Genomic DNA, 26,543 nt, shown 5'->3' with positions numbered 1-26,543 from the left:
TTTTATTTTCAGTGACGGTAAAAAACACATCGCATTCACCAACTGAACCGTGTTGGTGTGCGCAGTTCAGTGGTGATATTTGTGCAATCGATCTCCAGAACTTTTTCATCTGGCAAAACTGAAACTCTACACCCATGTAAACAAATCCCTGAGATGTTACCTTTTATATTTATTTGTTTTTATATCTACTTAATAGGACTGTAAACTCTGTTAAGGCAAAGGATATTGTCTTCTTGTTCATCCAAAGCCTAGAATGGTGCTGGAGCGTAAAAGTTCAGTGAATGTTTGTTGAATGAATGAATGAAATGTAAAGATCATGGTACTGACAGCAGCTAGTCTTTACAGGACCTTGAATTCATTGCCAGATACGGTGCTAAGTGCTTCACATATTATACCATGCAATCCATACACTAATCTTCAGAGCCGCATTTTACATGAAGAAACCGAGGCTCAGAGAGGTGACATCAGTGGCCCCAGGTCACACAGCCATGGCAGGATAACCACACTGTGTGCTGGCTGCTGGCTGTGGCCTGTGCCTTGATTTGCCCACTGGGGAAAAGAGCACCTGGCCCGGGTAGGAGAATCTCACCAGCCATGTTGCATCAACCTTATGGGCCCCAGGTCTGAGATGCAGTCGTAATGCTGAGCAGTCTCGAGGCGTGAGTAGGTGCAGAAGGAATGCTTGTAAACTCCCCGAGCCTCTTGGATCAGACCAGGGCTGCTGTTTATAATTAGGAGTGCCGCTTTCTGAGAGTTTGTGGGAGTGCTGAGTGTGCGTGCCTGTGGGTGTTGGTGGATGTGCATGAACTGTACACACCTGGGGTGGCTTCAAGGCTCTCTGTGTGGCCTCAGGTGTCAGAAGGACCCGGTGGTGAGTGTGTCTGCTGCTCCTTAGCAATGGGATTCGGGGCAAGTGGCCCCTGTTCTCCCAGACTCAGTTTTCTCCTCTGTAAAATGGAGATGATAACCCTTAATCCCTTTTCCCCACACCTCATCTGGCTGTTGTAAGGGTTAGAGGACATCATGTAGGTATAATCCTGTGTAAACAGCAGTGCATAGAGGGGGTCCACAGTCTTCGTGTGTGTATGTGTGTGTGTGTGTGTAGTTTAGAGTCTCATTTATCACCCCCAGGGGGAGGCCTAGAACTCTTAAGTTCCAGAACACCAGAGCTGAAGGGGACTCGGAGTTCTAACTCCCTCATCTGAGGTCCAGAGAAGGGTAGTAACCCATCCAGAGTTGCACAGTAAGTCAGAGGTGGTATGTAGACCAAGAGCAGGCCTCCCCGTGAGAGGGGGTCTAGTGGAGATCACCCCATCTCCGCCACCTCATCTGAAATGCAAGCCCCTGCTCCATCTTATTTCATAATAGCCCTAAGCTGATGGAAGCTTGAAGTCCAAGGTTTCTCTTCAGAGAGCTCCCAGCTCCTGTGAAATGGCCCAGGTGGACATCTCCAACGCCACCTGAAGGCACACACTCGTTTTGAGTCTCTTGATCTGGAGACCTGGCCTGGGACCGTTGAAATTGGACCATGGTGACAGAGGGTCAAGGTTGGTACTGGAATGTCGCCAGAGTCCTTCTCAATTATCGAGTGGCCTCTTTCCCCCTGGAATAGTTGCTGGGACCAGTGGGAAGAAGGAAGGCAGCTATTTTGGTTCATACATTCGGTCAATATGTGTGAGATCTTTTCCGTTAGGGGATTAATGAGCAGGTCCTGACAGAAGTTCCCAGCATCGCATGGTGGTTGAGCATAGCCCAGACCTTAAGGTCCTAATCAGTCCACGCATCCACTAAGACATCCCTCCACCCCTGCTTTGGATGGTCTCACCTCTCTGGATTTGGAAAGAATGGTTGTGGTACAGCAGCACTTTCTCACAGTTGCTGTATCCTAATTCAGCTCACAAATCCTGCCCAAGGAGTGATCAACCCCTGATGTCTTCTGGTCTAAGAACCACTGGGGGCAGAGAGGAAACCATAGGAACCCTGATGTACACATATCCGTCCGGGGAGTACTTCTTGGACCTGTACTGCATCCCTGCCATGGCGCACGCAGTGCTAAGAAGACAGGCGGGGAGGCTGGGCCTCTGTGATCCGTGGGCGCAGACGTGTCTTCCCAGCCTCATTCGGTTTCTTCCCCCCAACAGGGACACAAGGGCTATCCTGGACCAGCGGGGCACCCCGGAGAACAGGTGAGGGCTGCAGCCTCAGCCCCGCCCTGCTTGTCCCCCCTTCACTCCAGCCCCTGCCTGTCCCTGGCCTCCTCCCCAGGCCCGGCTCCATGCGTGAGCTCCAGAGCCAGGAGGTCCTGCCTCCCGTCCCGCTGGGCCCCCTTCCCACCCCACCTCTCCCCAGCCACATCTGCCTGAAAGGGCTGGAGTCCATGCCGGCCCGGTGTTGGCATGAGCCACTTAGCTCCGGGCAGAGCCATGAATAGCTGGCCTGTTCCAGGCGATGTGAGGGGATATTATACACGCCGCCACGGGGTTTGCAGGAATTTTGGCCGCCCCGGCCCAAGTCAAACAGCAGCCGCTGCCAGCGTGGGAGAGCCAGCCAGGCCTCCCCAGGGCTTCATCCCCGGGCTGTGAGCACAGGGGGTTTTGTCCCTCTGAGCTGGTCTGACCGGTTTCTCAGGGGGGTGGGCTTGGGGGCCCAGCAGGCCAGTGGCCTCCCCTTCCTCCCGTTTCATCTCACATTCCTGCCCTTCTCTTTGTCCATTGTAAGCCCCAGTGCCCCACTGCCCCCCAGACCTGGAGCTGGGCAGGGTCTCTCCTTTCCTTACGTTTCTCTTGTTCCTTTGCAGGGGCAGCCGGGACCTGAGGGCAGCCCAGGGGCCAAAGGTTACCCTGGCAGGCAGGTGCAGTATATGGCTTCTGGAAGCTCTGTGGCCGTGGTGGTGTGGAGCTGGCCACGGGTGTCCCCAGGCAGAGGGAGGTGGCAGGCTGTGGGCCAAGCAGCTGTACCTAGTGGGTGGGCCCTGAAGAAAGGGCTGTTCAGGGAGCTGTACCGAGGAGCCTGAAGGCAGCAGGGCAAGGATGCCCAGGAAGAAACAGAAGAAAGAGGGGTTCTGAGGCCGTGGGGGCAGGGCTCCAGGGGCTCCCCCTGAGCCCCCTCTCTGGGACCCTGGGGTAGCTGGGAGCTCAGTTTGAAAACCACAAGTACAACCGCACTCCCGTTCTACAGAGGGGGCAGCTGAGGCCCAAAGGAGACAGGACTTGCCCTGGGTTGTTGGCAGCAGGTCGAATGTCTCCATATGGCTTTGCCCCTCTTTTGTGTTTCAGGGGTTACCTGGACCAGTAGGAGACCCTGGCCCCAAAGGCAGCCGGGTAAGTGGGACTTGGCAAGTGTCACATGGCTGGGGCCCCGGGTGGGCATTAGCTGTCCCTCCGGTGGGCCTGGTGGGGGAGCAGGGCTGTAAAGCCTCCATCCAGCATCTGCAGGATGGTTCGGGGTCGAGGCCCTCCCACATGAGCGCTCGCTGGAGAGCAGAGGGCAGCAGGATGGCCATGTGGTGGGGAACCCATGAGCCAGCTTGGTCCCCATGGCCAGGAAACTGGGCAGCAAAGGTCTGCTGGGGGCTGGGCCATGGTCCACCTTCTGTAGTCAGGCATTTGCTTGCCGTGTCCCCCAGCACATCCCAAGGGCTAGGGAACAAAAGCTGGGGCCACGTTGTCAGTGGAATCCTTAGAGGCCTCTCTCCTACTCCCAACTGAGCAGTAGGGGGACCACCCTTTCTGGAGGGCAGTGCTGCCTGATGGATGAAATTGCCTGGGCCTGGAGGCTGATGGAACATCTGCTCTCCCCCTCCTCCAAGGCCCCTGGAACAAATCCTGAGTAGCCAGCACTCTCAATTTGCCCATCTTTCCAATGGGAGTGATGTCCATTCGTACCTCTGGCATGGTTATGGGGATACCAGGAATTTGGAAGCAAATACTACTGAGGAGGGGCCACCAGGTGGGGGCTCCCAGGTGGGCTGTGGGGTGATGGAGAAGGCTCTGAGCAAATTGAACGGGACTAAATGGAGTTTAGAAGACTAAGAAATGGTCTGGTGGAATCCTCTCTTCTGTATACAAGGAAACTGGGTTCATGGTGGGGACCCGATGGCCCCAGTTCCCACAGCATGCCTAAGGTGGGACTGGGATGAGGACCCAGGTATTTTGAGGGCTGGGCTCTCTGCCTCTCAAAGAATGCTCAGCAAGTGGGTCACACAGTCCTTGGTCAGGCCAGGTCAGGTGTGCTGTGTCCTCCGCGCCCGAGCCAAAGTTATTTATGGCTGCAGTCTCAGCCCGAGTCCCTGGAACTGACCGGCAGCTGTTAGGAGAGCAACTGGGAGGTGGGAAAGTTCCCCAGGACATGATGGTGATGGGGATGACGTTGGTGATAAGGGCGTGATAGGCAGGGGCTGAGGAGGCTCCTGTCCTAGGATGCTGGGCCTCCGTCCTTCCCTTTATCCAGCTATTCCCACAAGCTGTGGCCCCAAAGGGGCCTTCTGAGCCCAGAGGGAAGGTCTTCCCAGTTCAGCCCCGGGTCTCTGATCTGCCAAGAGGAGAGGAGGAATGAGGCAGGCTGATGACATCTGGGACAGCTTGCAGTTTGCCATGCTGTGGCATCTTGAGGCCACATGTGAGGAGATTGCTGGTCTGGCCCCAGCACACCCCTCTCCAGGGTCACAGGGCCCTGAGCAGCCTGGGTGAGCTAAGGCCCCTCAGACTGCCCTCCCAGCCCTGCCACCACCGGCCTCATGTTTATGAAGCAGGCAGAGCGCAGACTTGGGGGCAGGGTGACTGGCTTTGAGACCTGCTCTGCCATTAACCAGCCGTGGGGGCGTGGGCACATCACTGGACCTCTCCGAGCCCATCACCTGCAAATCTGGGATATAAACCCTGCTTGGAAGGATCAATAAATGTCACTTGTTAAGATGATACTGAGAAGGAGGCCCTATGACCTCTTGAACTTCTAGAGAAGGAGAAATGGTTGTGAGCCTGCGTTGGTTGCTTATTTGTGGGAGGCAATGCAGCAAAGTGGTTAGGAGTCCGGGCCTGGGAGTCAGATGACTTAAATTCAAATACCACATTCTACTACATTGCAGCTGTGTGACCCTGGGCAAGTCACTTCACCTCTCTGGGCCTAAATATTCTCACCTCCACAGGAGGCTGACTAATAACTCTTACCTCCTGAGGGTGTGGCAAGGGCACAGTAAATGCAGTAATGCTTGCGGAGAACTGGGAGGTGGGCCTGGCACATCGGTTGTGCTCAGTAAATGTTAGCTTTTGTTATAGTTCTGATTAGGTCATTTCACAAACGTCTAGAGAGTACAGATAGTGATAGGCGCCCTGGGCTAGGTCCCTGCTCTTGAGAAGTTCCCAGGCTAGTGAGGCCATGAAACGTGGACACAGATAATGAAGATACAGAAGAGAAAGTGGTAAATCTGTTAACTGAGGTGCACATATGGTGCTGGGGTGGAGGGAGGAGGTTGCTTCTGGTTTGGGGCATCAGGGATGCCGGCCAGAGGAAGGCGTCTCAGAGCTGGGCTTGAAGACGTTTGCTCTGCCGTCATGGGGGTGGGAAGGGCCTGCCGGGCAGAGGGCACAGCGTGGACAAAGGCTGGGAGGCAGAACACCGCTGACTAGTTGTGCTGCTTTCTGTCCAGAGCCTTCGTTGCCTTTGCTCAGGGAGGAGGAGGATGGGCAGTCTGCAGGGTCCTGGGGAGGGTGGAGTGCAGTGGCATACGTGCTTGGCACGACGCCAGCACGCCGGGGTGACCGTTGCTGTCACCACCGGCCGCACTCAAGGGGCCAAGGGTGGATGCGAGCCCCGCATCCACGGCCTTCGAGCCCTAGAAGGAGGCGTTGCAGAAGCCACGAGCGCCCTTCAGCATCCCTGGGGGTGGGTAGGGCCTGGTGCCACCCTAGCCTCTAACCCAGCAGAGAGCTTCCTTCCCACAGGTCCCGCAGGTCCCGGAGCCCCCAGCGCGGGGCGGGCCTCCCCCTGCGAGCGCCCGCGCCCTTCCCTGGCGTGAGGGTATGTGCCTTTGGACTACATCGTGGAAGCCAGCACCATGCAGTCCATGGGCATATACACTTGCCTCAAGGCCTATGTCATCGAGGAGCTGCCGGAGCTGCCACCACTGCCAGCGAGGAAGAGGAGCCGGGCGCCGGAGGGCAGCGAGGGGAGCTGGGCCGGGCCGGGCCAGCCGTACCCCACCACTCGGCCCCCCTGACCGCCCCGCTGCTCTTTCCTAGGGCTACATTGGACTCCCAGGGCTCTTCGGCCTGCCAGGGTCCGATGGAGAGCGAGTGAGTATGCCTTCTTTGTGTATCTCCCATCCCCCCACCCCCTCTGCCTGGAGAAGTCACAGAATCCCTCCTGGAGGAGGTGTCCCAGAGTTGACTAGGAGTCCACTAAGGGGAGAAGTCAGGGCAGACGCCTTCCAGACACAGGGAACGGCGTGTGCAAAGTCAGGGACGTGTGCTAACCTGGCGCGTTTACCAGCACCGTCACCGCGCTGAGTGCCAGGTGGGAATGGCAGGAGACAGGCTGGAGGGGGCAACAGGTGTACGGCACGCAGGGGCCGAGGTCAGGAGAGGACTGTTCTGAGAGCGTGAGGAGCCTCTGAAGGGCTTTCAGCAAATGAGGATGGGCTCGTGTGATCAAGGGATCAAGTGCCCGCAACTACAGCCCGTGGGCCAGACCCCACCGGGCACCTGTTTTGTAAAGCTTTCCTGAACACACCAGGCTCGTTTGTTTACGTGTGTCTGTGGCTGCTTCTGCTGCCTCAGGCCTCTGGCCCTTCCTCCCTGTTCCCTGCCCGCCGGGCCCATATTTGGGAACTCAGTTGTAATCTTATCAACAAGCTGGGTAAAGAGAATCTTAGGGAAACAGGGGGGCATTTATTGAGTATCTGCTGAATACCAGAGCACTGGGTGCCTTCCTTAGGAATCTCCCCAGCTCAGGTCCCTGCAGGCCTCAGCTCAGTAGCACCCGAGGACCATCCCTCTGACGTGCACGTAACTGGCGCCTACTGTGTTTGTGGACTGGACGCCAGGCCCTCTGTGACTTCCCCTTGTGGGTGGAAGAGGGCCTAGTTTGGGGCAACGCGGCTTGTCTGCTGCTGGAATCCTGTCCTCACCTCTTCCCTGTTTCCCCTACAGGGTCTGCCTGGCGTTCCTGGCAAGAGGGGCAAGATGGGTAGGCCGGTAAAGATTTTCCGTGTCTATTACGCAGATTCTATGGGTGAACCTGACCTCCCACTGGCCTCGCGGCCCCGTCCACCCGCGGCCTGGGCATTTCTTGCTTCTCTCTGCTCTGCCTTTGCTCTGCTTTGAGTGTGCGGGTGGGCATGGGACCTCGTGTCCTGCTGCCAGAACACTGAGTGGCTGCTGCTTGGCTGGGGCTGGGGGCTCCCGTGGACTCTGGACTCTGGGCCTCTCTGGGATGCAGCCTCTCTGTGCATCCAGCAATCGCCCTGCAATGTAGTTCTGTGTCTGGGGGTGGGGCTTCTGTTGTCTGGGTCATGAATGTCCGTGCTGGGGGGCCTGCTCAGCCTGGGGGACCTTTTCTAGACAGGGAGCACTCAGCCTCTGTGTTGTTCTGGTGTCACCTGTGATCCTCGTGCACACACAAGGCCAGAGAGCGGTGGGTGTTGGGCAGACCCACAGGAGGCGTGACCACGAGAGGGGCTCCTCAGGAGCGCCAGTCCAGCAGCTGTGAGCAGGACTGTCCATTTTAGTAGGAAATTGCTCTTCGCCTTGTTTGGGCATCTGTGGGGAAGGAGGAAGAAGCCAAGGCACAGAGAGGTGAAGTAACTTGCCCACAGTTTCACAAGTCAACAGCGGGGCCACGATTCTAACTCGGTTTCCTTTCCAGGGCCGCTGATCTCAGTGTTGGCCCAGGTTCACTAGTTGGTGATAAAGCTATGAAAGTGCATTCGCTAGAATCTTCACCTGGGCGGGGGGGAATGTCATTCATTCCAATGATCTCATTTTTCACAAGGGGAAACTGAGGCTCTGAGAGGCGGAGTGATACGCCCAGGGTCCCGCGGTCAGGTTGAGGGGAGACCCAGGACTGTAAGGCATCTTTCTTTCAGGCCTGGCCCCTGCTGGTGGCTTAAGGCTCTCTGCTGCTGCCCTGCAGGTCAACCCCTAGGCTTGGAACCATCCTCAGCTCCGGGTCCGGGCCTCCCTTTGCTTGCGCTTGATGGAGAAGGGATGGTGGGGGAGGTGAGAAGGTGAGAGGCAGCTGGGAGGGAGTCAGGAGCACTCGGGGTGGACCGAAAGGGGTTTGTCTTGATTCTGGGGTTGACATGCATGTTCCGGGGCACCTGACCTGTTGTAGTATAGGAATCTGGGCCCTCTGGGGGCCAAGTGGGGGATTCAGAGAAAAGCAAGATCCAGGTCCTGGCCTCAGGGAGCTGACAGAGGGGGTACCTAGAACAGTGCGTGGCTGACAGCGCCTCTGTGCCCGAGGGCTAATACCTGACTCTTAGATGTGGGCAAGGAGCAACACCTGATGCTTCTGGCTTCAGGGCAAGGACCTGGAGTCTGTGAGGGCTGGGCTGGCACCTGGATCTGTTCCTCAAGCCAGGTGACCTTGAGCAAGGAGACTCATTCATTCATTCATTGAAATTGAGTGTGTGCTATGGGCCTGGCACTGTGCTTGGTGCCAAGCAGTGAACAAGATAAAATTGCCATTCTCAGTGCAGAGAGACAGACAGTGATTGAATGAGGGCATGAAGGATGGGTGGTTGAAAGTCAGGTGGCACGGAGTGTTAAGATGGAATAGGGTAGGGGGACAGTGGGTACTCAGGGTACGGGTTGTTGGATAAGTTGGCCCAGGAAGTCCTGCTTGCTTCTTGAGAAACCTGAAAGAGGTGAGAATGGGAGCCATGTGGCTATCTGGGGAAGAGCATTCCAGGTTGAGGGAAGAGCAGGTGCAAAGGCCCTGGGGCAGGAGCATTACTGGCTCTGAACTGCAGTTTTTCCATCTGAGAAATGGGTATAATAGCTTCTAGCTCATGGGGTCATTGTGCTTGTTGCATAGTAAAAACTCAGTATAGTAGTGGCAGTCATTGTTTCTACTTGTAGTTTTGTGAGTGGCTCAGGATCCCTCTGGGCTGTGTGACTTTGAGCCAATGGCTTTACCTCTCTGGATCTGTTTTTCCAAAGTTTAAGTTGCAGAGTGGGAGCAGTTGACTTACTTAGAATATCTCAGTGGGGCGCTATCCCGTCACTCAGGCCTGCCTGCAGTTCTACCTACGGGGGATTTGCTCAGACTCCATGCTGGGAACCCCACAGAGGGCCCGGCATTGCCACTTGACCAAGGAGGAGATCAGCGCTCAGGGGATGAATGACTTGGCCAAGGCCTGGTGCTTCTGAGAGTCAGGGCTGGGTTAAAATGCAGCAGCCCAAGCTTTTACCTCTTGCTCCAGAGTGTAGCTCTAGAGACAGCACTGTAGCCAAAAAAAACAACAACGAAAACAAAAAGCAAAACATTTACTGAGGCCCTTTTACCTGCATGGTATTTGAACCACATGTGGTTCTCACACTGAATCTTTGATTTAAGATTGAGTATACCTATTTTCCAGACAAGCAAACCGAGGCTTCAAAGCCATCTGCCCAGAGACCCTTTGAGGCCTTGCCAGACTTAAACACCCATAAGCGACGACTTGTTTCTGCTTCTTTGCTCTGTGCCTTGTGCCTTTAACTTCCTAAGATTCCACCCTGCCTTCCATGATGGGTGTTCCCTGGCACTGGGGTATCAGGCGTAGGTGTGAGGAACCGTCCCCTTTCTGCCAAACACAATACTCCTGAGGGCCCTGAAAGTCTCCTTGACTCTGGTCCAGCCGCCATGGCCAGCAAATGGGCAGGGTCTGCATTGGATATGATTTAATATGTATGGAATAGACTTCGTATCACTGAGTCCCTAGGGCTCTGTCTGTGCCTTTGCCTGGCCGCCAAGTCCCCTGTGCCCTCAGCCCACACACTCCTTGAGCTGACTTTAGGGCCATCGCCCTGTTACGTGCTTCCAAGCCCTTGATCTGCCTGGTGGGGTTGGGGGCTCCTTCTGTGAATGGGTTTTCTTCTTGTCAAAGCTCTGGGCCAGGCGATTTCTAGGCACTTATTAACAAGAGGAAATGTCAGAAGAATGAGCTGCGTTCCCTCATGCCAGATCGCAGCTGGCCTCATTTCTGGCAGGGCTGGTGATGACTTCGCTGCAGTCCGTTTCTCTGCAGCAGGCGAAAGCTCAGGCCCATGCACATGGCCTGCTCAGTGTCAGGCTTGAAAAGAGGGTTTGTGGGAGTCTTTTGCTTTTGGAAGCTGAGAAAGACAGCAGAGGTCAGAGCACATCAGAGCTGCAGGAACATTAGTGATGATGTGGCCCAGCCCCTCATCAAAGGGACAAGCAGATATAGCTCAGAGAGACCAGTAACTTGCCCAAGGTCACACAGTAAGTTGGTGGCAGAATCAGGACTTGAACCCAGGACCCTTGCTTGTTCATCCAGGGTTTTCTCCACATCACCCCTCTCCTCTCTGTGCTCACATCTTCAGCCTCCGAGGGAAAACAGTCCACAGCTCTCATCTCGCATCACCTGCTACAAAGAGAAATGTGTCGTGGTTTCCTGAGGCGGGGACCAGATATAAGGTGTTACAAACTCGGCTGGAGTTGAAGGGGTTTCTCCTGGGCTATCCTGGCTAGTTTGGGGGCCCTGTGCAGTGATACTCACAGCTGGGGACTGAGCCATGTCTTCCAGCCAAGGGTCTCTCATAGGGTCTAGGGAGACGCCACAGTGAATCCTCTTCTCCGGCGCCCTGTGGCTTCACTATCCAGCCCGCTGGAAGGCTTGGCAAGAGCAGTCCGTGCTCACAGCTTGTCTCGTGGCCTCTGGCCAGGCCTGCCAAGGCTGGTCTTGGGTAGTGAGTCAGGCGGGCAGACCCTAAAGCTTAGAGCTGGAAAGGTCCAGCTCCAGCTCCCTCGGTGTGTGGCTTCAGAACAGTTGGGACTTGTCCAAGGCCATGTGCCCATCCGGGGTGGGACAGGGCTTCTCACATGGTTCAGTTTTGACTTCAGGCTCTTTCCACTTCTCAGCCTGTGGGGAGCAGGGAGCAAAGTGGTTTCCAAATGGGGAAGACAAGACAGATGAAGGTTCTTAGTGGTGGTGACGCTGTGAGCTGGGAGTGTGGTCCTCAGGGTCCCAGACTTGAGCTGGAGCTGTCCCAGGGCTGTTGGTGACCCTGGAATCCTGCTGAGAACTCTCCCTGCCTCCTTCCTCCTTGCTCCCCGAGGTGACTCTTTGTGGGTGAATTCCCAGCTGAATATCAGAAGGCAGGGTGAAAACATGCTCAGCATCGGGAGAAAAGGGTGCTGGGACCTTAAGGGATCTTTCCCTGTTGGCACACTTGGAATACATGCATCTTCTAGAAAAGAATAGTCTCTTGTCAAGTGCAGTAGGAAGGATGCAGGTCAGACCTGTGCAGGAACTTCCTAACTTTGGAGAATGCAAACCTCGTAAAGAGGGCTCCAAGATCCTTCTACGGGCTCTTCCTACGGGCTTATTATGGATTCCCGCTCTTGGTACCTAACCAGCGCGTGATGGCATTTTAGAGTTTACCAGAGGCTCATACTTAATATTACCAGAGGCTGGATTACAAACATCTCACCTCTTCCTCAGCCCAGAGGAAGCTGGGCAGGTGAGTTGTCAGGTGGGTGGGGCAGAACTGGCCATCTCACAGGCCAGGGAGCTGCAATGTCTTCAAGACATAGCAGGACTTCTGATCCTGGAGGCTGCGTGCATCCCTGCCCCTACACCTGCCTTCTGGAGCAGACCATCAGAGTAGACACTGCCTGGAGGCAGGGGTGGAGGAGATGGTTCTCAGAGGCCTCCTCTGGCATCCTGCCACAGATGTGGTTATGGGGACCATCCCTGTTTTCACGTCTATTCCTCTGAATTGCTGTAGCCAAGAGAGAATGTGGAGTCTCGCCCCAAATCCTGGTTCTGTCTCCTCCTGGGCCTTGTTCTCCTCATATTACAAGGCATTCAGTTCCCCAGGGGGGCCCAACCTGGGGAAGTGGAGAAACCACGTGGCTGGGGCCCGGCAGGGTGCCGAGCTCATTCCTTGGGCCTCGGGCCAGCCTGTTGCAGCAGGGAGCTCAGGCCTGTGGAGGAAGGTCCTGCCGCTGGCTGGGCTGGGAGTGCAGCCCTGCACAGGCGGGCACGGCCAGACAGGGCGAAGCAGGCAGGGTAGAAGCAGCGGTGTGTTCAGCTCGCTGACCGCCTCTCTGGGATCCAGAGGAGCGAGCATCAGGGCCCGGGGCAAGTGGCGGAACTGGGATGTGTTGCGGCAAGCTGGTGGGGTGATGGGGCCTTGGGCAGCTCCTGGGCCTCAGTCTCCCCACTGGTGAATGTCATGAACAGTTAGGGTCTTTCCATCTTAGACCATCTATGATTATTCCAATCACAGATCTGTTTCAGCTCTTTTTTTGTTGTTGTTGTTGCATCAGGTCTTAGTTGCAACATGCAGGATTTTTCCTTGCGGCATGGGCGCTTTCTTCAGTGCGGCACACGGGCTTCTCCCTAGTTGTGGAGCACTGGTTCCAGAGCCCGTGGGCCCTAGTTTGCAGCATGCAGACTCTCTGGTTGAGACGCGCAGACTCAGTAGTTGTGGTGTGTGGGCTTAGTTGCCCCACAGCATGTAGGATCTTAGTTCCCCGACCCGGGATCGAACCTGCGTCCCCTGCATTGGAAAGCAGATTCTTTACCACTGGACCACTGGGGAAGTCCTGCAGCTCTTTTAAAGCCCTATCTTTTTTCCAATTATTGTGCTCTTAATTACCCTAGATTCCTAGAGGTCATCTGCTTGGCTTCTCCAAAAGAAGGGAGACATGGTGGAGACAGGCTGGGTACGAGGCCGCTGAGCACGTACACTCATTTACTGAGTCCTCAGCCTCAGCAATGCCTTTCCCTCTTGTGCATTAGCCCAGGGGTCTCATGAGCCCTTGAGAGACCACGGCTTGCTTTAGTCTATTCTGTGTATTCATGGTCTATTCACAGCTACAAGAATGGGCTCTGGAGTTAGACTGCCTGAGTTCAGATCCCAGTTCTGCTATTCCGTAGCTGTGTGACTTCAGATAAGTTCCCTAATGTCTCTGGACCTCAGTTTCCTCATCTCTAAAATGGGGCCAATACTAGGCCCTCTCTCACTGGGCTGTTAGAATTTACTGTTTCTGTCAGTGCTGTCACCCCACCATCATCAGCCACTGGCTATACTCAGGCTGCATTTTGTCCGCATGAATCCCTCTCTTGGGGTTTTTGACCATTCTGACCGTCTCTCCCTTGTTTATGCCTCAGAGATGTTCCTTCACATTGCCGCTGCCTCCATGTGCCGGCAGGGACTTGCCCATCATCCAGCATCTCAGCTCATTTCTCAGTACCCCGATTGTACAGCAGAGAAAACCTAGGCTCGGAGAGGCCCATGAGTGGTAGAGCCAGGACTGGCACTGGGTCGCTCTGGTTTAAAGCCTCACAGGGGAAGCTGGCCCGGCCACTGGGTCTGAGAGGAGTCCCTGAGCCAGCCCGAAGTGGCCCTGCCTGCAGACCTGTGGGCTTGAACCTGCCTGGGGGCTGCTGGGTGTGTGCTTATATTGGGCATCGCAGCCAGGATTGGTGCCTGGGGAATGCTGGCAAGGTCTCTGTCTTCCTGGTGGCGGGGGACAGGGGGTGCATTCCTGCGCCTCGGGGAGCAGGCTTCTTCCTCCCAGGCTTTGTGTATGGGTTGGGGCAAGCTGAAGGGTTCTTAGAGATCATACCCCCAGCCTGAGCAGGTCAGAGGGTCAAGTGCGGGTCTGCCTACGGTCACACATCCAACCTGGAGGTGAGCCTGGGCGAGTCTGCGGGCTGTCTCCAGATGCTAGACTTGGAGGGCAGAGCATCGACTCCCCAAATCCTGCTCCTTGTGGGCCATGTGGAGTCAGCCAGGTGCCTGGCTAGATAACATCCCCCTTGTCCCCTGAGGGATTGTCCTTCTCTCTTTCCAAGCTCCCAAAGGCAGAGGCGGGAATTCAGTGCCTTCAGAAGCCTTCCCTGTCCACCGCGCATCGAGCTGATGTCTCCTGCCCTAGGAAGTGAGAGGGCTCTCTGCCTTACAGTATGCCCAAGAGGGGCTGGATTGGAATTTGACAGGGGGGACCCCAAGGATGTAGGAAGAGGCATCTTAGATAGGGTCAGAGGTGGCCCCCCAAAAACTTGATCTGAAGGTGCATCCATGTGCACACACACACACACACACACCCCTACCTCTGCTACTCTCTACAACCAGTCAGGCACACACTGGAGCAGCTCCTGCTTGCTAGGATTTGCCCATGCTCAGCTCATACAAACACAACAGAGTCCAGAGAGGTGGGAGCTCAGCTCAGCTCTGCCACAGACTTGCTTTTTGTCCTTGGTCAGGTGACATTTCTCTCTCTGGGCCTCAATTTCCCCATCTGTTAAATGGGACCAATACCCTTCCCCTCAAGAGTGAATGTCAAAGGCAAGTAAAGTTTTATGGGCAAAGTCACTGGCTTGGCCCAAATCTCTTTAATGTGTCCTCATCTCCTCCTTTGGGTGTCTGAACGAAGCCATGTCTCCTATAAGGGCCATATCAATGCCTGCCCTTCTGGTCCATGAGGGCTTCCTGGCGGGGGCGGGGGGGGGGGTGTGGATTTGAGGGGAATAGTTTTCCGGGCAGGGCAAGACAAAAGCCTAGATGCACACACAGTTCAAGGTCTCTTTGCTCAGCCAGTATAGGCTTTGTAATTGGTTTGGTTTTTTTTTTAGCTTTGGTCTTTTTAGTTTAATCTACTTACTGGATTCCCCTGGTAGCATGAGAAAGCAGAAACAAATTATCCTCCATGAAGAATCTTGACTGTTTGAATAGCTCAGGCATCCACTTGGTCAGAGAAACATGTGCTTTGTTTTTCATTAAATTTCCCTGGAAAAACAGTGATTTGAATTCAGGGAGGGGAGGATAGGTTTCCCTGAATTCCAAGCTCGAGGACTTTCTTTTCCTTTTGAAGTAGAGCGGAGTTGTCCCGCCTCCTCAGCCCCCAGAAGCTTCCCCACAGCTGATGTTTTTCCAGCTGCCTTTCTCCCCAGAGGGTGTGCAGTGGGGTCAGGGAGGGGGCGAGGGGGCCAGACCTGCCTGGGCCGGGCCACCGGGCCCCTCTCGGCTGCCAGAACTCACCTGTGGCCGTGGTGCTGATGTTCCCTCTCCGTGTGACTTGGTATGACCTTGACACTTACCCTCTCAGAGCCTCACTTTCTTTCTGTAAAATGAGGACTGTGATTCCTCAGGATAGCTTTTGAGGAGCATATCACAAAAGTCGTAGAAGGTCTGAGCTGGGAAATGCTGCAGAGGGCTTTCCTGCTCTGACCAAGGGGGAAACTGAGACCCGCGGGGGAAGAGGTGACTCTTAAAACTCTCAGCAAGTCAGCGACTGGCCCAGGCCTAGACCCAGCTTCCTGATCCCCCACTCCATCAGGACCAGGTCTCAGCATGGGTGTTGGCATTTCCATGCCGGGGAGCTGGGCACTATTTTCTTTTCTGAGACTCTGAGGACATGAGAAGAGGGCACCCTGGCCTTGGGCTCCTCCACAGTAGCTGGTCCTTGGGATGTTCTTTACAGGGAAAGATGTTCTTTGAGGGCCCGAGGTGACTCAGGACTCCACAGCCTGCCCAGATCCCGGAACCAGGGAGTGAGACTACATGGACGTGTCCTGTGTCCCCTGGGGGTCTGGATCAAAGCCATCCGCTGGTATAAACACTAATCTGCAGATGTTTGCTCTCTCTCATGCTCTCAGGGGTTTCCTGGAGACTTTGGGGAAAGAGGACCTCCGGGCCTGGATGGAAACCCCGTAAGTATTTCACGTCTTTGGGAACAGGAAAGAGATTCAGAGCAAACACACAGCATGTTATAGGAACCTGAGCCTTGAGGTCACCCAGCTGGGCCACCCATGAGCTGGGTGCTTCTGGTTGAGCTGCATGGCTCTCTGAACCCCAGGATCCTGTCTGTTAGGGATGTCCTGTGCACCCCTCTCCCGCCCAGGAGAGCCCTCCAGCTCACTGAGCCCCAGGTCCCAAAGCCCTAGGCTGTGTCCCATCCTCAAGGACTCAAGAAGGTTCATGGGTCCCTCCCCACTGGGGAAGCCAGGGCTGCTGCCATCTTATAAAGCACCAGAAATGTTTATGGGATGGCAGCGGCCTGGGGGAGCAGATGGTTTGCAGGCCCTGTATGGAGGCAAGAGCCGAGTTCTAAAGTGATCTCCAGCGTAGGCATGTTTATAGAGTTTGTAAATAATTGAGGCCCTTGAAGGAGCCAGGTCAGCCTGCCCTGGGAAGTTGAGCCCACCTCTCCCTTCCAGTCCCAGGCTCTGGCTCCGGCTCCGGCTCCGGCTCCGGTGGGGGGAAGCTTGTTCTCTGCCTGGGGGTGTAGACCATGTGATGAGCTCTTTGGAACACCTGCCGTATCCTCCCAGTTCTCCTGGGGTTTCCAGCCTGCACAGCTGTGCCCAGCTGTGCCCTCGGCAGAGATGGCTGCTAGATCCATAATCAGCACCTGATTGTGTGCTCGTTTTCATTCCACAAATGCTCCCTGAGTCTCATGCAGCCCCTCCCTTGGCGGGCTGAAGCCCTGGCCTCAGAGCCAGGTGGATGTGGGTTCAAATCCTGCTGGAGCACTTGGCAGGCGTGGAAGCTTGGACAAATCAGTTCACCCGTCTGGATCTCGGTTTCCTTATCTATAAATCACGGGGATCCGATGCTGGCCTCAGAGGGTTGTTGTGAGAATGAAATGAGAGAGGGCAGGGAGGTATTCACGACACAAGCGTTCACTGGATGGAGGGGTTGTACATAGTAGGTAATAATGGGGCACGTTTCCTGCCTGGGAGGAGCTCATGGCTGCCTCCCCAGTCCATTGCACTAGGTGAAGTGAGATGGGTGGGATCAGGGAGGTCCCAGGTGCTTTGGAGGAGGGAGAGAGAAGCAGGGAAGACTCCCGGGGAAGATGGTGTTGGAATTGGGATGAGGAAAGAGGTAGGGGGGCCACTTCAGGTGGAGGAAAGAGCACTGACAAAGGCACCAGGGCGAGAAGCCGGAGTCTTTCCTTCCGTGCATCAGTTACTGGGTTAACCACTATAAAATGTGACGTCACCTTAGAAGTGCCCTTGGGGAGGGGCAGGGATGTCTTTGTGATCATGCCCAGAGGAGCAGAAAGAGGACCTGATGAGTGGCCCCAGCTCTGCCACATAGTTGAGTGACCTTGAACAAGTCCCTTTCCTTCCCTGAGCCTCAGGTCGTTCATCTTAAAGCCAAGGCTGCTTCTCCTCCTCGGTGGCTGTAGAGGTGACTTCCCATCTGGGACTGCACAGATGAAGGAAGACAAACCCCCTGGAGGATGTTGGTGATTGATAATCACTATTTCTAGAGACAGCTTTGCATTTGAACTTGATCCAAAGCCCTCTACCGGTCTTTTCTGGTGCAAGCAATTGAAGGTCCATTTTTAGCGATTTGAAAAACAGAAACGTACCCACTGCCACACACGGCCACATCTCCTGACTCCCAGGCAAGAGCTCTCCATCCTCCCAGGGGCCCTGGAAGGTGGAAACCTGAGAGCCTCCTGGTGGGGGGTTGGGGGGTTTCTCTGAGGGCCCCCAGCACCTCCTGGCTGAGAGAGAGAGGGAGGCCAGCCTGGTGGCTCTCAGCTTGGTGCCCTCACCACTGTGTTATTTCCTTGAACTTGGCCTTGGGAAATTGTTTAACCTCTGGAGCCTCAGTTTTGCCGTCTATGAAGTGAGGGCGTAAAGAGATCTGGGCCAGGAATCCTGCGCACCTTCATTGCCGTGATCAACATTCTGCCCATTCTCACACCTACAGTTGGAAGGTGCTGGATTTGGACATTCAGCCTCCCCATCTTACAGATGTGGAACGCTGATGGCAGAGGGGCAGGGTCTCGGTCAAACTCCAGGCCAGGTTCAGGAGAGTCAGGAAGAAGGAATGGTCAGCTCCGAAAGATTCTACTAGCTGCCCACGTGGAGGATGGTGTGGAGGGTGTGGCCTGGAGGGAAAGTAACCACCTTGGTCTCTCTCTATTCGCAGGGAGAACTGGGCCTACCAGGGCCCCCAGGAGTCCCCGGCCTCATTGTAAGTACACAGATGCCTGGGGAGGGGGAGGGCCAGGAGGCAGGGTGTGGGGAACAAGTCACAAGTCCTCCCGGAGGAGCTGGGGGAGCAGGACAGACCAGTCTGGGCAGGGGGCTGAGGGAGGAAAGCCCTGCTGTGTGGCCTCAGATGGATCACGTGTCTTCTCTGAGCCCCTTTCTTCATTAGTTAAATGGGGATGAATGCTTAGAGCATGAGACTGCCATGTACTTTCACACCTGCTGCCTGTACATCGCTCTGCAGTGAGGTCTAGGCAGGTGGTAGTGTGCCCATTTGACAGGTGAGGTGCTTCAGGTTCAGAGGAAGGAAGGGACTGGCAGAGGAGCAGAGGCTCTGGGCCACGCCGGACAGTCTTCTCCATCCTTTTCAGAACACTGACTTTGGAGCCAGACCACCTGAGTTCAAGTCATGGTTCAGTCACATCCTGGCTGTGTGACCTGGGCCAAGTCATTTACCCTCTCTGAGCCTTAGTTCCTCATCTGTAAAATGGGTATGATGGTAGAATCCTCTTGAGGTGGCTGTGAGGATTAAATGAGGCATTGCTTGTACTGTCTTTGGCACAATGTCTAGCGCTCAGTAAATATGCAATTAGTTGAAAATATTGTTATTTTAAAATATTTATTATTACTATCTCCTGATGTGCCTGGGACTGAGAGAGGCCTGTACACAGGGAGGTGGGAGGCAATCTGATCTCTGACTCCCTCCAGAGGATGGCTCATAGCCTTGTGAGTGGTGCTATTAGCCAAAACCAAGGCTCCCCGTTGGGCATTCAGAGTGTTAACCTTGACCTTGGGCCCGGCCCGAAGGGCCAGTGACAGGCCCGAGCCTGGGAAATAACTCTAGGGGCTTCCCTGCAGGTCTGATGCCCTCTCTCCTCTGTCCTTTTGGTCATACTTCATGGAGTTTGTGTCTGGGGGGGGTCACACAAGTAGACCGTTCCCTAGTTTGACAAATGGGCTGCCACTTTGTGTAGAATTTCTGTGCCGAGAAATTCTATTGAGCAAGGCTGGAGAAGGCCCTGGAGAATTGGGGGGCCCCATTGTTCAGGGGAGACCAATCCTGGGAAGAGGGCCCAGAGGCTCCCATTGGCAATCTGCTCCTGCTCAGGTGGGTGGGAGCAGAACCAGGGCAGAGTGGGAGTGGAGGTCAGATCAACCTGTGTCCGAATCCTGGCCTCACCTCCTCTGGGCTCTGTGGCCTTCGGTTATGGCCTCATTCCCCTGAGCCTCAGGTATCCACTCTGCAAGGTGGGATCTCCATGCCCACTCCTGTTAGGACCACAGATATACCCAGTCCAGTCCAGTCACGTGATTAAGAAGGTTACATGGAACCAGATTACCTGGGTTCAAATCCCAGCCCTATCACTCATTTAATTGCAATTCTGAGCACATTTTCTTAACCTCCCATGCCTCAATTTATTCATCTTTAAAATGGGAATAATACTAGTACCTAACTTGGGAGACTCTTGTGAGGATTTAAGGAAACTAGTATATATAAGGTGGCTAGTACATAGTAAGTACTCAAGAAGTACTAGTTATAATAATAAAAGTAATGATTTTATTACTATTAAGTTAATAAATAATTAATTATTATTAATAACTAGTGACTGTAGTAGTAGTAGCAGTAGCGTTTTATACATAAGATATTTTATGCATGGTAGCAACCTTCCGTAGTGCTGCATTGAGAAAAATTTCTAAGTCACGTTGGAAATTAGTGGGAGAGGGTGCTGCAATTGATTGGTGATGTCTGCCTTGGCTTGGGCTGAGGAAGTGTCAACACGTGAGTAATACATTTGTCATCCCTGATGTCCTTTGCTGAGCACCTTCTTTGTCACAAGGCAGTGACCTGAATGCTTTGGAAAAAGAAATATCTGCAATGAGTGTTAGAGAACCTGACTTTATGAGGATCTCAGAGGTCTTCTGGTCCAACCTTCTATAAACTCAGCAGGACTCCCTTCTGGAGCATTTGGGTCATATGGTCATTAAACTCCAACTTGAACACACCGGTACTGGAAGCTCCCTCCTGTGAAAGCCCGTCCGCTTTTACAGAGCTCTCATTGTGCAGGGTTTTCCTGTGTTTTGAGCCCAACTCATTTCCCTGCCCCTGTGAGAGGCTGTTCAAGATATAAAGATGGTTGTTGTCTGTTCTTCCCAGGGCTCTGTCTTTGGGCTATATGATCCCCGTCCCCAGAGCTTTTCTGCAGGGATGTTTACATATCTTGGCTGTCATTCTTGGCACACGTTCCTATTTGTCATCGTTGGCATCCACTAGGTTGGATCCTGAGAGGAGCAAGAACGTTGCTTGGCTGAATGCATGCAGATTCTGGAGACTATGCCATCACAGCCCTTGGCCTTCCTGACTCTTTACAAAGCTCTTTCCCACCGATGCGCCCCTTTGCTTTCCACAGGTGGGGCTGCCAGATAAAATGTAAGACGCCCAGTGAAATTTGAATTTCAGATGCAATATTTAAAACACATTTATACTAAAATATCATTCATTCGATTGTTTATCTGACATTCAGATTTTAGCTGGGCATCCTGTATTTTTGTTCACTCAATCTGGCAACCCTGTGCTCAGTATCTCTTAGAAGGATCCCACTGGGCAGATGGGAAAACTGAGGCCCTTGGTCAAGGTCACGCACAAGGCAGGAGAAGATGGAGGCATGATCAGAGGCCATGTCCCCCAACTCCTAGTTCAGGGCACTTTTCCTCCTGCCCCACTTCTGAGGGGCCGGAGCTGAGGGTGAGCTCTGGGTGTCCCTGCACTTCTCAGGCCCTGTGCCCCCTCATGTTGCCCCTTTGCAGAGAGCTGGTGCCCTCCACTTCCTCTGCCTCATGTCTTTCTCTGGCCACTTTCAGTCTTTCTTCCTCTGTTTTTAAATTCCCTTTGGTGCCAAGGTGACATTCCTTTTCCCTTGTGCCTGTGGGGGGTGTGGTCACAGGGCTGGACCTGCACCCACCAAGTTCACCACCACTCTCCAAACCAGTGCCCTCTCCCACCCCAGGCAGGCACTCCTGACCTGGATTTTTGGGGACAGTAGCTTCTGTGCCTGGGAAAAAAATTGCCTCCCCAAAGAGTTGGAGAGGAAAGGAATTTTGTAACCAGGAGCTAGAGGGAAGAGGGATCATGAGTCACCTATGGTTTTCCAGAGGATGTGGGTTTTTAGCTGAGCAAATGGGAATTCCACGTACTGATAATCATTTTAGTAGGGATTCAGATTTATTCCATGCCTTCTGTCTAGTCAGCTGAAGCAATTCGCATGCAGACTGAAGCTGAAGCTTCCCCTGTCCCCTGGGTCCTTGCAGGCAGGAGGAAGGGCGAGATAGGGCAGATGAACATTTCTGAAGCTTCTGTCTGCTCTGTGTGTGCTTGACACACATTAGGCTAGGAGCCTTGAGATGCTTGAGGCAGGTGGCAGCAGCCTGGTCACCCCGATGGGAGGCTGGGGCTTGAGGTCACCAGCTAGGGACTTGCAACCCAGGCTTGTGTGACCCCAATCTTATAAGCCCCTGGTGGCCCCCTGGAGTCTCCGAGGTGAGACAGCCTTGATACAGCCCCCTTTGAGTAAGTGAAACCCTTTGGCTGGCCCTCAAGAAGAGTGTGCCTAATTCCAGAATCTGCTCAACAAAGAAGATTTCTTTCTTTTTCATTCTGAGTGACACAAAGGGAATTTTGGCTCCTCCATTTAATGAGACCCAAAGAATATGTGAGCTGGCCAAATCCCAGCATGTGGAATACAGTGGAGAAGTCCACCGTGGTCTGTCATTAAATAATCATCTGGCTTTGTTTCTTTATCTGTAAAGCAAGGTCAGGAACCCCACTAGCTGACATTTACCAAACCCTCCTGTGCCGGGCCCTGTGCGAGGTATGTAATTATCACAGCAAGCCCCTCAGTGGGAAGTGGGATTACAGTTGTACAGTTAAGGAAACTGAGACTCAGAGAGGCTGAAGCACCTGCCCAAGGTCACACAGCCGTTAAGCTGGAGCTGAGCCTGTGTTCACAGGTCATACATTTCACCGCTGCACCTAGTTCCACACGACTTCCATGCTGAATGGAGATGGTAGGCATGTGAGAGTGTGGACTGGGCAGTGCAAGGGGCTATTCTGTGTGAGAGATGGTGCTTATTAAGACCGCACAGGAGCCAGGACTGGCCATAGCTCCCAGGTCCTGTCCCCAAGCTGCCGACCCCCTATTGGAGTTTCTGGAAAGAGGCCCTGTTGCCTCCAAAGGCAGTTCCTGGGAATATTGTGGCAAGAGTTTTCCCTAGAGGGTTTGTAAATGAGAGTGTGCAAGCTTCTTTTTCACCCACCAATTTAGCCACTTTTAGTGAGGGCTTCCTCTGGGGCATGGGGCTGGTGGTGGCCACATAGGCACCCGCGTCGGTGGTCACTGGTGTGGAACAGGCCATGAGCGAACACCATGTCAGGCTCAGATATGATGGCAGGGGCCTGATCTGGCCTTTGGGGCCAGGGAAGTGATGCTGGTGCTGAGGGCAGAGGACAATGTGAGCTCAGGGTGGAGCACTCAGTGTAGGAAACAGTGGCCAAGGATGGCCCAGCTACAGAAAAACAGCAGGGCGGGAAGGGAATACCTGTACGAGGGAGGGAGGGAGGTTCTGCCTGCACCCGGGAGGGTAGGCACTGAGCACTGGGTTTACTCTGGGAGCCCCCCAGGCTTTCTTTCAGGGGTCCCGGGCAAACCCCAGCCTGGATGCCTGCTGGCACATGGGGTGGGGGGGGGGGAGTGGGACTCTTGCCTGTTTCTGAATCTCAAGGCTGTCCTCACGCCCTGTCACTTATACATGAGAGCAACGAGGGAAGGCATCCTCAGGTCCTTTATCAGAGTAAACAAGAGTCAATCCCAGGCTTGTGAGCATGGTCTGTGGGACCAGACGGACACAGACCTGTTCTGGCTCTGCCTGTATCCCCTGTTCGTTGCATGGTCTTGGGTAAGTTGCTTCACCTCACTCTGAGCCTCAGTTTTCTCATATGTGAAATGGAATGGAACTTGTGATGGTACCGACCTCACGGGGTTACTGTGAGCAGTTGGTGAGCGTCTGAACAGAGTTGATGGGACTGGGGAGTGTCTGGCCTGGTGCCTGGCACACAGTAGGGGCTCTTTCCGTGGTTGCAGATGTGGTTGGTTGGTTGTGTTCACAGTGGGAGTCAGCGAGATGAAGGGCAAAGCGGGTAGAGCAGAATCGGGGAGTTTCGGCAAACATGGAAACAGGTTCCAGATTCTGGGCATTACTCACTGTTCTTTCTTGTGGGACACGATACTGAGTGTCACTTGGCCAAGCTTCTGAGCCAGTGCTGAGCGCAGAGCAGACTGGTGTCTGCGGGCTGAACTGGGGGGCGTGTGGTGTGAGGTTTTCTAGGTTCTCCCCCTGATGCTTTTATAATCCAACGTGGGGGTCCTGCCCACATGAGAAAGACCTGTGCTGAGCAAGCGGCCCCCTTCTCCTCGTGTGCCCTGCAGCCAAAGCCCCTCTTCCGTGGGTTCTTGGGCGGGCAGCCCACCCTGGCCCTTGCCCCCCACCACACACGGACCCCTTTGGAGAGGCTCAGAGGGGCGGCGCACGCATGCCGGGTGGTGTGGTGCCTGCATGGGCGTCCGTCAAGCCTGAACTGAGTTCAGCCTCCGCACAGCAAGCCGCCGTCAGGTCTGGAGCAGGGAAGAGGGAGTCCGCGTTCCCGGAGCTGCTGGCTGGTCCTCTCTGCTCGAGACCCGGGCCCCGTTGGAGCCGGCTGCACCAGCAGGGCCTACCCTGTTTATCTGTGCACCACGGGGAACGCTGGGTGGCCACCCCTTGCTCCCTTCCGCCAGGAAAAGAGAGGGAGGGAAGAGCTGAAGTGCTCTTCTCCGAGGGGCGGGATTTCCTTCACTCCAGCCTCTCCCACGCCAGCGATCCTGGCTTTTTCTCTCCAAAGATTACTTCAGAATTGCTTAGAAGCTCTGGGGGCAGACTGCTTGGTGTGAATCCCAGCTCTGCGCTGCTCTGTGATTTGCTGAAGCCCTTGCCTCTCAGAGCCTCAGTTTCCTCATCTGCAAAATGAGGAGGGTAGCAGATGGATCTTGAAGGGCTGTCGCGAGGAGTCATGGAGTGGAGGCATGTGATGTGCGTAGCACGGTGCCTACCAGCCATGCCATTTGTATTGCTACCATCACCAGTTAAACTGAGAGCTCACTTTCTTTCTTTCTTTCTTTTCTTTTTTCATCTTTATTGGATTATAATTGCTTTACAGTGTTGTGTTAGTTTCTTTTGTACAGCAAAGTGAATCAGCTGTATGTATCCATATCTCCCCTCCCTCTTGAGCCTCCCTCCCACCCTCCATATCCCATCCCTCTAGGTCATCACCCATCATCGAGTTGACCTCCCTGAGCTACGCAGCAGCTTCCCACTAGCCATCTATTTTACGTTTGGTAGTGTATATATGTCAACTCTCTCACTTGGTCCCAGCCTCCCTTCCCCCATATCTGCATGTCCTCAAGTCTGTTCTCTACGTCTGCATCTCTATTCCTGCCCTGCCACTAGGTTCATCAGTACCATTTTTCTAGATTCCATATATATGCATTAACACATGGTATTTGTTTTTCTCTTTCTGACTTACTTCATCCTGTATAACATATTCTAGGTCCATCCACCTCACTACAAATAACTGAATTTCATTCCTTTTTATGGCTGAGTAATATTCCATTGTATATATGTGCCACATCTTCTTTATCCGTTTATCTGTCTATTGACATTTAGGTTGCTTCCATGTCCTGGCTATTGTAAATAGTGCTGCAATGAACATTGGGGTGCATGTATCTTTTTTTTTTTAATTTATTTATTTTATTGGCTGTGTTGGGTCTTTTTTGCTGTGCGCAGGCTTTCTTTTTAGTTGCGTTGAGTGGGGGCTACTCTTCGTTGTGGTGTGCGGGCTCCTCATTGCCGTGGCTTCTCATTGCAGAGCACGGGCTCTAGGCGTCTGGGCTCTAGTAGTTGCAGCACATGGGCTCAATAATTGTGGCTCACGGGCTCTAAAGCGCAGGCTCAGTAGTTGTGGTGCACGGGCTTAGTTGCTCCGCGGCATGTGGGATCTTCCTGGAGCAGGGCTCGAACCCGTGTCCCCTGCATTGGCAGGCGGATTCTCAACCACTGCGCCACCTAGGAAGCCCTGCATGTATCTTTTTGAATTATGGTTTTCTCAGGGTATATGCCCAGTAGTGGGATTGCTGGGTCATATGGTAATAAGATTACTTGATGGAAACTGAAAGCAGAATTCCTTAGCAAAGGCTCAGCTAGAAGGTTTGGTTTGACCCAGTCAGGTGGGTTCGGGGGGGGCAGGGAGCAAGAATCGGCATTACCTCAACCAGTCCAGCTGAAGTCTGTGAGCTCTGCGTGTTTCCCTCCATCTCTCTCCTGGGGGCATTCCACTGCACAGGCCCCTTGGCCCTTCCGCAGGAGTTGGCAGGAATGTGATGTTTCATTCTCTCCCGGCCTCCCTCCGAGCTGTCTCCAGGCAGCTCCCACAGGAACCCGTTCTTGAGCCTGGCCACCTGGGGCAGCCTTTGTTCCTCCAATGCTTCAGAGCACTTGCTAGGGGCCTCCAGGCAGCCTGACTCAGGGATGTGGAAAACCGAGGCCCAGAGAGGTCAAGCACATTGCTTGAGCTCACACAGCAGCCAGACACTCAGATCAGTCACAGAAGATGGAAAAGGGAGAGTAGAGAGTATTTCAGGGGCTCCCTTTCTCTGGACGAGGGCTTAATGTGATGGTTGTGGCTGAGGGCAGTAGTGATGGGGGAGGACAGGAAGTGAGGAGGAGACTTCAGGGAAAGCGGGTGGGCTTGTTTAGAGAAAATCCAATCACTTCTTCACTTTAGACCAGGGTTTCTTACCTCAACGCTATTGACATTTGAGCCAGATAATTCTTTGTCATGGGGCCTCCACCCATTGCCAGTAGCACCTCTTCAGTTGTAACCACCAAAAATGCCTCCAGGCACCGCAAGTACTTTATACATGTAAGTCAATTACTTCTCCAAACTCTAGGAGGTGCAGAGTGTTAGTCCCTGTTTTAGATGAGGAAACTGAGGCACAGAGAGGTTAACCCCCAAAATCGCACAATGAGTGAGCAGCAGGGGAGGGATGGAACCAGGTGATCTGGCCTCGACATACACTGCCTGCCTCCTGGCCTCTCCCCAGCCTTCAGTGAAGGGGCCCCCATGAAGGAAACATGACCCTCCAGGGTTGAGGAACTCCGCTGCTCCTGCCTTGGACAGTCTAATCTGATCTGATGCTGGGTCTCCAAGCTGTGGTCCAGGACTTACCCGCTGATCGTAATGTCCTACAGGCTCTGCGTGCAGCTCGGTTAT

At 54.1% G+C, this 26,543-nt stretch overlaps 1 protein-coding gene across 1 annotated transcript in view; it reads left to right on the top strand.

The window, feature by feature from the left end:
- COL27A1 (collagen type XXVII alpha 1 chain) overlaps positions 1 to 26,543 on the top strand; it is a 143,668-nt gene that overhangs the window by 42,418 nt on the left and 74,707 nt on the right. The window contains exons 8-14 of the mRNA XM_057724123.1: positions 2,142 to 2,186; positions 2,798 to 2,851; positions 3,276 to 3,320; positions 6,237 to 6,290; positions 7,146 to 7,190; positions 15,830 to 15,883; positions 18,123 to 18,167. Of these exons, the coding sequence (XP_057580106.1) occupies positions 2,142 to 2,186; positions 2,798 to 2,851; positions 3,276 to 3,320; positions 6,237 to 6,290; positions 7,146 to 7,190; positions 15,830 to 15,883; positions 18,123 to 18,167 (342 nt within the window). The remainder of the gene's footprint in view (positions 1 to 2,141; positions 2,187 to 2,797; positions 2,852 to 3,275; positions 3,321 to 6,236; positions 6,291 to 7,145; positions 7,191 to 15,829; positions 15,884 to 18,122; positions 18,168 to 26,543) is intronic.

Source organism: Hippopotamus amphibius, chromosome 2 (genome assembly GCF_030028045.1).
Source record: "Hippopotamus amphibius kiboko isolate mHipAmp2 chromosome 2, mHipAmp2.hap2, whole genome shotgun sequence".
In the NCBI taxonomy this organism is placed as follows: domain Eukaryota; kingdom Metazoa; phylum Chordata; class Mammalia; order Artiodactyla; family Hippopotamidae; genus Hippopotamus; species Hippopotamus amphibius.
This window is presented reverse-complemented; position numbering and strand designations above follow the sequence as displayed.